This window comes from Pogonomyrmex barbatus, unplaced genomic scaffold (genome assembly GCF_055798465.1).
Source record: "Pogonomyrmex barbatus isolate J1 unplaced genomic scaffold, ASM5579846v1 scaffold12, whole genome shotgun sequence".
Classification (NCBI taxonomy): domain Eukaryota; kingdom Metazoa; phylum Arthropoda; class Insecta; order Hymenoptera; family Formicidae; genus Pogonomyrmex; species Pogonomyrmex barbatus.
In genome coordinates, this window is record NW_028297108.1 from 2,076,878 (window position 1) to 2,088,217 (window position 11,340).

An 11,340-nucleotide genomic window follows, 5' to 3' on the forward strand; every position below is an offset into this window, starting at 1 on the left:
TAATTGTGTCTTAAATGTTGCGTTATTAATAAATTTAAGAATGAATAAGAATTTATCAAATATAGCCTTATTTTCAATACCTCATGTTTTATCTCTTAATTGAAACTGATAAAATACTTAACCATTTGTAACGTTGCAACTTACTCGTATTTGCGCAATCGTAATCTTAATCTTTGAACTTATCTTAATCTTTGGACGAAATTTCAATCTTTGAACTGTTTATATATTTATATTACTGTTGCTTTTGCGTTTCATTTAGTTTCATGTGTAAGTAAAGATTCATACAGATGTTATATTAATAGTTATTATCCGCAGTTTATACGAACATTTTATTTGTATTGTGTGTGTATCAAAAGTGTAAAGACAATTTATTATGACTATCGCTTGAGCTTTCTTTCAATGTTTCGTTATTATTCAGTTCAGTCTTATAATCACAGCAGATAGAAACGTTTTCATTAAGTATAATTTATATAAAGCAAAAATAAATTCAAGTAATTTTTGAATAAGGTAAGCTATATATTATTATTAATTAAATAAAAAAATCACATAAGTAATTTTATTACTTATTAATTTTATTATTTATTATAATTTTAAATTTAGTACTAATATTTGAATTTTAAATAGTCATATTAGATGTGCATATTAATAACAATCAATAATTTTAATTTAATAAAAGGTTGCGCTGTGCGAAATATCATAAAATATAAATTGTTTATAATTATTTCTTATAGTTATAAATTATATAATATACACAATATTATTTACATTAAATATTTATAAGTATATACAAGTTTAGAGATATTATTTATATAAATTATTGCAATTATTACCTTATTGTTAATGTAATAAAAATGTTAAAATGTTAATTGTTATTTTTTTATTGCAGTGCATTACTGTGCATTATAATACGTAATTTGTATTTTCTTAAGAATTGAAGGAAATACAAAAGTAATTAAAAGAAACTTTAAATTATTTACAAACAATGATTATTATTTTTTTTTTATTATGTGTCTTTTTTATATTATTGTACTATATTCTTTATTATGGAAGATTTAGACGACTTATCAGTAAAATTCCAAACAAACCGGGATTGCCATTCATTGGCAATGTTTTAGAATACTGTACGCATTCACAAGGTAAGTAAAATTTTATAAAAATCTTTGTTTTAATAATAATAATAATAATAATAATAATATAACATTTAATTTGTTTTTGTAAAGAATGTTAATTGACAAGAATTTTGAATAAAAAAAATAAACAACAAATTAATGGTGTTTAGATTATTCAATGATTCATTAAATGATTAATACAATTTGGGCTAATGTATGTTATTAAAAATTTCTAATTTTTAATGAAATTTATTTTTTTCATTGTAATATGATTTATTAATTTTACTGATAAATGTTATATTTATTTATATTTAGAATAGAATAGGCATTATAAAACATGATTGCGGAGATTTTACAGTCCTCTTACTTGAATAATGCATAAAACGTTTAAACATATTATTTGTTTTATTAACAATGCAGTTTATTAAAGTTTATTAAAATTTTAGATAAGATTTAAGAAGGAATAATACACGCAGAAAAACAGTTGCATTACGTGATTTTAATGCGTACTTATACTGTTGCAATTTTGATATAAACTACAAATTTCTATTTATATTATTATATTTTATATTTTTTATTTTTTAGAAGAACTTTGGGATCGTCAACGTACAGCCTTTAAAGAGTTTTATCCAATTTATGTCTTTTGGTGTGGTCCAATTCCATTTATTAGCATTTTCCATCCAAATGATGTAGAGGTAAAGATATAGTATCAAAATATTAATCCGTCTTTTATCAGTTTATCTTATTAATTTATAATATAATATTGTTTTTATTAATAATGATTAAAAATTAATAACTATTCATAGCTTGTTTTCTGAAAGTATATTTTTCAGCGCTGATGAATGGAAACTTTTCATTTAATAAAGATATTGTTATTTAAATCTTGTTTGTGATTTTAGATAGTACTAAGCAATTCAAAGGAGCATCTTGGAAAGGGTTATATCTACACATTTATTTATCCTTGGTTAGGAACTGGCTTACTTACCAGTGAAGGTATTGCAATAAATTTAACAAATTTTTTAATTTTAACGTATAAAATATTCTATATGTAACTCTTATAAAACTAATGTTTTGTGATATTTATATAATATACAGTAATTCTGTATTTAAATATATATTAAAAATTATAAAATTAAAGAATGGTATTTTGAAGATTAAATACAATTATTTCAAATGTGTTCAATTATTTGATAATGTGTATGATAATATGAGGAAAGATATTTATACATCAAATTTAACATATTATTGTTTAAAAAAAAAATTGTATCATGTAAAACGAATTAAAGTTAGTATTAGACTTATATAATAAAACAAAACATGCATCAGAGTATTAAATTTTATCTGTGTTTTAGGATCAAAATGGCGAGAAAGGAGGAAGATATTAACGCCTGCATTTCATTTTATCATATTAAAACAGTTTGTGAATGTTTTTGTAGAAGAGAGTAACCGCATGATAAGATCTTTGAAAAATATGAATACCTTGATTATTGATGACTTGAGGAATTTTATTAGTCAACATACATTGAATGCAATATGTGGTAAAACCGTAATTTGCGAAATAAAAATATTTAGTATGAACATTCAATTGATAAGATATTAATTACATAGTAATAATTACAATAATAAATGTAACTATTTAATAATAATACAATTTTAATTAAGTAATATTCATAATCTTAAATTCGTAAAAGTTTCTACATAAAGATAGTTTCAAAGAGCTTTTAAAATAATATATAAAATAATAGTTTATAAATATTTATATCAGTTTAATATATACACTTTCAGAGACTGCAATGGGAATTTCTTTGGAAAATATGGGCGAATTCCAACAACAATATCGCAAAGTTGTTCACGAGATGGGTGATATTTTGATTTATAGGTAATTGCACATGCAAATATATGTTAATATAGGCATTATATAAAGTTATTACATTAAAATTACATAAAAAGATATTGATAATTGGTTTTTATTGTTATAATTACTTTATCAGTATCTTCCTACTTGTCTTTCTTTTACAAGATACAATGATTTTCTAACCATTATATTTATTATCATAAATAGCATTGTCACTATTATATATACAGGGTGTCCGATAAAAATATATAAATATATATATATGTATGTATACTTTTTTTAACAATACATTAATATAAGTCAAGTATGTGTTAATAAACAAGTAAATTATAGCCAATTCCTTGGCAAGCAGAATCTTGGTTACTAAATTTCTATATATAAAATAAATTCAAATAATTTTATCAGCGGGTGATCTAGATTCGACCTCTGGCTGAGATGATATCGTTTGCAATATATATTTCCTGTGAGGAAGGTAATAAAAGGGATTTTAATCGATATAAAAGTATTTAATTATCGAATTGCTGTAGAACTGTTACGTAAGTCTGCTAAAAATAATGGCACGTGATGATAAAATTGTTTGAATTTATTTCAAATATAGAAATTTAGCATCAAGATCTTGCTTGTCGAGGAATTGGCTATGATTCTCTTGTTTTTTTTTATATATTAATAACATAATTTCTTCTAACAATTTTAATGATAAGTGCGCGCATTGTACTTACATTATGTTATAATTAAAAGTTTCTATTTACTCATTATTATTATTTCAGATTGTAACATAACAGAAACGAGAAAACATATAAAAATTCTTACAAAATATATTGAAATAGAAAAATTTTTCAATAAAACAACATTTAGTAGAATTAATACAATTAATAGAATAGATATATCCTAAAAAATATATCAAAAACTTTTTCATATTTTGGGGAAGATAAATATTAAATTATATTTACTTATATATATATTATTAATGTGATAATCATTATAGTTATAAACTTAATTTATTTTTATTTATTTATTTCCAGATATAGACCTGTATTTATTAATTAATAAAATAAAAAGAGAGTTTTTGGTATATTTTACAAATCGCTTTTATTTTATACAATTATAAGTTGTTTTATTAAAATATACTTCTAGATGGTATATAATACAGATAGTACATATTTCTAAGATAATAGTGAAAATTGAACAGGAATCTTAAAAAATAAAAGAAGTTGGAATTAATATTTAATAGAAGTAATACTTAATTAAAATTGTAAATTTATAACAAAACTTAGCCACATCAACAATGTCATATGTTATTAAAAATAACATAATAATCATTTTAAATAACTTACTTTTTCTAATTATATCTAGAATAATGAGACCGTGGTTGCATCTTGATATGACATTTGCATTAACACCAATGGGTAGAAAACATGCTAAAAATTTAAAAATATTACACGGTTTTACCGAAAAAGTAAGTAAAAATTTAGTTAATTAAAGTTATAAAAAGTTTTTTAAGTTCAAAATCATAATAATTAAGTATAATTTATATATCTAAAATCTAATATTAGAAAAAATATTTCATATAATATAAATTTTAAATAAATATATATATATATTTTTTTAGATTATTGCGGAAAGGAAACAATATCATGAAAGAACTAATAAACAATACTTGAAACATTTAGAAAGCGATGTAGAATTATCAAACACTGATGAAGAGATAATGGGAAGTACGTATACAAAATATTCACTAATTTACGCTATTTAGTTAATTTTTTAATGTTAATTCCTAATTCATTTTATTAATTTTATTAATTTAAGTTAAAAAGAAGCGAAGCGCTATGTTAGATCTTTTGATAGCGGCCTCTTATAACAACGAGATAAACAATTCCGACATTAGAGAAGAAATCGATACTTTCACGTTTGAAGTAAGGATTTCGTTAAGTTTTCTTAAAAATTAATAGATCATCAAAATCCGAATTCTGAATCAAGATATATAATTTTTTAAATATGTTATGCATTTTTAAGGTTATTTTTTAAGAAAATTTTTAATATATGTATATATATATATATATATATATATATAAAATTTTATATATATATATATTTTATATATATATATATTTTATATATATATATTTATATATATATATATATTTTATATATATATATATATATATATATATATATATTATAAACAATTAATGCTTATAATTGTTAATTTTTCTTAAATGTATGTTCTTATAATAGTACTATTAGATTATTTTCTTTTAATTTAGGTTTATGCATTTAGGATTATACTTCTTTTATAAATAATGTAAAATAAATAAAAAAGAAATATACTTTTTATTACAGGGACATGATACTGTAGCCATGGGATTGACATATGCTATATTAGCACTAGCTGAACATAAAGACATTCAGGTTTCTGTATAAGTTATTAAATTAATCAATCATCATCATATCAAATATGACTAAATAAATTTATTAATATTCTTCAAATTTTTTAAAATATTTGTTAAATAATATCGAGAAATATTAATACAAAAATGTGTTTAATAATTTAGGAGCGTGTCAGAAGTGAAGTTAAAACAGTGATGCACGAAAACGAAGGAAAGCTTACTATAGCAGCGTTGAATAATATGTCATATCTAGAAAGATGTTTGAAAGAATCGTTGAGATTGTATTCTAGCGTTCCTATGATATCACGAATCTTATCAGAAGATATAAAATTACGTAAGTAATCGATGAATTATATATTATTATATTATATAGTATGTGTTATAGACATAAAATTATTCAAAAAGTATTAATATACTATATAAATTGTAATTGTCTAATAACTTAATAGTACATTATATAAAAAATTATTTTTTAAATAACTATTCTCTCTCTCTCTCTCTCTCTCTCTCTCTGTTATTTTTGCTTTATATATAGTTTTAAATGTATGATACTAACATAGCATTGTACGTTAAAACAAAAGTTTCTTAATTATAAACATTTTTGTAATTAATATTTTTTTATGAAATATACAACATAATCAATTTATATTAATTAATGAAATTATTAATTTATTTTAACATGCGCACAAAAGTAAGTGAACTATTATAAAATAAAAATTATAAAATAATTTTTATATGTAAATATATGTTGTGTTTTTCACAAATATTTATATTCTTTTTAAATTATTAGTTCTATATTCATTTTTAGATTCATATCTGGTGCCTTCTGGAGCAATAGTGCAAATCCATATTTTCGATATTCATAGAGATCCCAATTTCTGGCCAAATCCAGATGTATTTGATCCAGATAGATTTTTACCTGAGAAAATTCAAAAACGTCATCCTTATTCCTATTTACCGTTTAGTGCAGGATCAAGAAACTGTATAGGTAACGTATAAGAAATAAATCTTTTTATTATATAAACAACAGATTTTAAGGTATTTAAAATAAAAAAAATAACAGGTCAACGATTTGCCATGTTGGAGATGAAAACTGTAATAGCAGCGTTAGTAAACAATTTTTACTTGGAATCCGTTGATTATTTGAAGAATCTTCGATTCAAGTTGGATATGATAACTCGCGTTACACATCCGATTCGTGTGAAATTTGTTCCCATTAAACACTCCTAATCATTTAAATGCAACAATTTTGTTTGTATTAATATTTTTTAATAATTTAATAAAAATTTTTTGTTTTATTTTTAATGCTATTTATACGTATATAATATGGTACGTTATAATGTGGTATAAAAACATATATTACTAAATAATTATAAAAACATATATTACTAAATAAAAATTATATTTTATAAATAAATTTTAATAATTAAAATTATTCCGAACATTTTCCTTTTTAGATTTAACTAAATATATCTTAACATTACATGTCATTTACATGTCATTTTAAAAAAAATTTATTTTAAAATATTATATTTTAATTAATTTAAATTTTAAATGATTAACAAAATATTAAGAAAATTAATTAAAAAGATAATTAAATATTAAGCTTACTAAAAAGTAATTATAATAGATATATAATATAATACATATACAATAATAATAAGCGATATAATGTGATAACTCAAAAAACAAATTATGGTCAAGTCTGAAAAATATTAATTAAGCATTCGAAAAAAATGGTTGAGATATTGTAATTTTACAACTAAAAGTAGAATACATCATGTAATTATAATCTAGATCACGACGCGGCGTCTCCAAAATTAATTAAACTTTATATAAACGGCTAATTTTTTTTCTGAAGTCTACTTATTAATGTAAAAATATTAATATGTTTGTTTCTAAGTTATAAGAAAGATATATAAAGTATTAAAAAAATAAGAAAAAAAATATTTTGATTTTAAAGTAAAAATATCATAAAATATGTTTAATAGAAACTATGTGGTTATTAACCCATTAATGTTTTTATATGTATTAATATTATAAGTTTTACAATATTTTAAGTAAGTTTTATTTATACAATGCAATTGACTTTTAACTGTTGATCATTCAAAGAACATTCGAATGAGCGTCGATTTGATATTTTGTTTGTTTGTCCATTTCGTATGAAATTTGTCCCGATATCCGAGAACATTGATAATTGACAGGTATTTAAAACAAATATACATTCAAATAATCAAAATATTTTATAATATATATGATATTTATACGTTTTGAACAAAAGAAAATCACGTTTGTTTGCGCATAAATAGTTCTTATTGCAAAATATTAGTTATAAAATTGCTTTTGTAAGTTAATGTTTAATGTACACACATATGTACAAATAAAATAATAAAAAATTGCATTTTTATAAAAGATATATAAAAATAATATTATCGTCATGTAAACATTATAAATCATTTGTTTCATATCTTTTTATGCTATTATTAATTATCACCTATCTATTCATCATCCTATCAGATGGACATGTTTATGAACTTAAGTTTAAATAAAAATCTTAGGATATACTTCATTTCTTTCAAATGACTGACTCATGTAAAAAAATATAGATCCTTTGTATCATTCATGTATTGTTCGTATGTATTGCTCTTATACAAGATACTCTGTCTTGTCTTTTGATATCATAAAAAAGCCTCTTTGAAAGAAGAAAAGATTTATGAACAATATTTTTATTCAACAGTCATCATTTTAATTATTTTAACTATATCTCTCTTTTAAAAACAATTAATTCTCTTTTTATTTGATAAAATATTGCAAACACTTGCGCTATATGTTTCATGCATATGCATCATATGTTTTTTAGGAAACAATACGAGAATTCAAAGAAAATTTATAAATATAGACATAACATTTTTAATAGAATATTTGGTTCAATTTTGATATTGAGTTCTTTTGAATTTTAAGTTTTCTTAAATTTAAGAATCAAAAGAAAAAGAGACCTCTCATAATTCTAATAATTCTACAAAACATAAGTTGACTGACAATTAATCTTGGAAATTAGTGAAATGTTATAGAGGAACTTCTAAGAGTTAAATAATAAATAAGTATTAGAGATGAGCGTTAGAGATTATCATAATTTCATACACTTTCTTTATTAATAAATAAAATTCTGTTTTTTTGCTTAAATAATGTTGATTATTTTCAATCGTAAAATGCGTGATAATTGATGACTGAATAATAAGCAAAACATTTTGATTATCTAGTTTGATATAATCTTGGAAGATTTATATAATTTATAAATATAAATTATATAAATACGAGTCTCGAAATTACATTATCAGTTTGTGGACATTTATTGCGCAAACATATGCTTAAATTTATAATTAAGTTGTAAATATTTTACACAGTTACAATTAATTGTCAAAATCTGTTAAAACGTCAATATTTACACAAAATAAAATTTATTAATATTTTATGTCACAATTTGCTTATCATAATCATAATCATAATGTGTATAATTACAAGAAAACTAATCAATCTTATATAAAATTATGTTTTATTATATAATAAAATTATATAATAAAATGTATCAAATAGTTTATATGAAATTTCTTTTGTGTGTGTATACATGTATGTATATGATATACACATATGTATTTTTCCAAATAAAATTGTTATGTGTATAAAAAAAATAATTCTAAATACATATATCTTCTTTTATTATTATTTACTTCTAATGCTACAAATATAATCAATAATTCAAATTTATTATTCATAATATCATTTTATTCCATTAATATTGGTTCAAAAATGACCCAAAATGTTCAGATTTATTAGTATTATATATTTTTAATATAAAATAAGTATATTTATTAAATATTTGCGTACCGACAATGTTTGATTTTCCTTTATATGTTTTTTTATAACATTTTTAAGAATTTTGTAATAAAAAGTATAGACTAATATTGAGAGTGTGAAGAGAACTCGAAAGAAAAACACAAAAAATCTGAGATATCACATATATTATTTTATAAAGTCGACACGAGCCTTCTTTGTTCATTGGCTATTAATAATCTTTTTTCTCAATTCTTTTGATTTTCCATCGTTTGCCTATTTGTCTAAGTTGTTTGAGACTCTATTGGCTCTCTGGACAGATCGCTAGGCTTACGCGCGATTATTAGTTTTATTTTTCTACGCGAATCTTTTATTTGAGCAAAGAAGGTTTTCCTTTCTATTATATTAGTATATTTTAAATATCATAAATATATATATATATATATATATATATATATATATATAATTTTATTTTAAGTAGATCAGTTAAGTAGATCAGCAAAGCGAATTAATAAATCAATATGTATCATAAATATATATATAAATAAATAAATATATATATATTTATTTTTTAAATATATATGTCAATATTATCAATCAAAAATATCAGAGCATATTAGAAATTAGTTCTGTCTGAATTTATCAAATGGTTAGATTCAATTTGTTAACATATGTAATCAATATATTACGTTAGTGTAATTTTTTTTACAATTAATCAATTAATAATTATTATTAATAATTAATAATTAATCAATTAATATATAATATTTCTAATTATAATTCTACTAGTTATGGTTTTATAAACGTCATTTTCAAAACTATTTATAAAATTGGCTTTTGAAAAATGTGATGTATAATGTATACTAGCGTGAAATGAAATTTTCTAAAAATTTAAGTGAGAGAATACATATAGAAAGAGATTCCGTAATACTAACATACATAAATATGTTTTAATATTAAATTATTTACTCTTCTTGTGTACGAATAATGTAGGCACGAAAAGAAAGATATACATTTTTATTTAGGCCACAATTTAAATACAAGTAAAACTTTACAAGTAAAATTATTTTTTATAAGTAATTAATTTAGTCATTAATGAGATATAATTAGTAGAAATTAATATTAGATTATTATTATTATTATTATCTTGTAATAATCGACTCAAGATTATGGACTGAGTGAGCAGTATCATTTGGAAACATTATGTCGCGACTTTTAATTTATCGTTTGCGTTTGAAAGCGCAATCCGTGGCCAGTCATAGGTCGGCACGAAAACGCCAAACGTTTTGAAATTACGCAATAAATTTAGCGAGGGGGTTGAGGAGTTGCCGTAACTGCGAAACGAGGATAGGAGTCGTCGTTAAATATTTCGCGAGAGCCCGAGCACTCGCGACTGATTTACAGACGACGGTACGTGCGTGACGTACCTGCGTATTTCACGCGCACGATTCAGACTAGCTCGTCGCTGTTGTCCGTTATTCTCTTTTTCCGCGAACGATCCATTTTAGCGATAAGCAAAATAAGAAAACGTACTCACGGGCGTTTTTCGAACGTATGGACAGCGTCGAATTAAGAGGAGAAAGGAAGAAGGGGAAACCGACAGACGAAGAGGAAAATGCGCGGATCGGAGAGAAATTCGGCCAGGTAGAATTCTGGAGTTCCTGCACGGAAATTACAGATGCGGCGTGTTTTACGCTTGAACGAAAGTGTCTAGCGAAGAGCACTCGATGAGTATAAGAGAACGTACGAGGAATAGAGGAGAAAATAATTTGGTGTCTTCCTGGAGACTCGGTTGTTGTTAGAGATTGTTGTTAGCAGGATGAGTGTTAGTATTCAAGCATGTGATTAAAAGACATATAACTTGTTTATAATTATAAATGTATAATCTTATAAATTTCTAAAAGAGCTTTTAATGAATTCAACTAAATCAATTTTCATCATTGTATTTTGCACATGTTTTATTTAAAGAAAACCTTTGCGTTTTTACATGCCAAATTATTTATGTACGTTTAATTAAAAATTGTATTTATATCTTAATTAAAAAAGATTTTAACATATACAAAAAATGTTCTATCAAATTTTATGTTTTATTTAATTTAAAGGTTTTACGATTAATTTAATTTACAAATTTATTATATTCTCAAATTTGATTTATTAA

The 11,340-nt window shown here is 22.3% G+C and overlaps 1 protein-coding gene across 1 annotated transcript; it reads left to right on the plus strand.

The window, feature by feature from the left end:
- The first annotated feature begins 145 nt into the window (after positions 1-145).
- LOC105428274 (cytochrome P450 4C1-like) lies at positions 146-6,768 on the plus strand. The gene is made up of 13 exons (XM_089071879.1): positions 146-507; positions 887-1,136; positions 1,695-1,804; positions 2,009-2,102; positions 2,462-2,647; positions 2,895-2,988; positions 4,318-4,420; positions 4,574-4,679; positions 4,771-4,877; positions 5,305-5,373; positions 5,517-5,685; positions 6,160-6,339; positions 6,415-6,768. The coding sequence occupies exons 2-13, from the start codon at positions 983-985 to the stop codon at positions 6,579-6,581; spliced, it is 1,539 nt and encodes a 512-aa protein (XP_088928005.1). The 5' UTR covers positions 146-507; positions 887-982; the 3' UTR covers positions 6,582-6,768.
- The last annotated feature ends 4,572 nt before the right edge of the window (positions 6,769-11,340 follow it).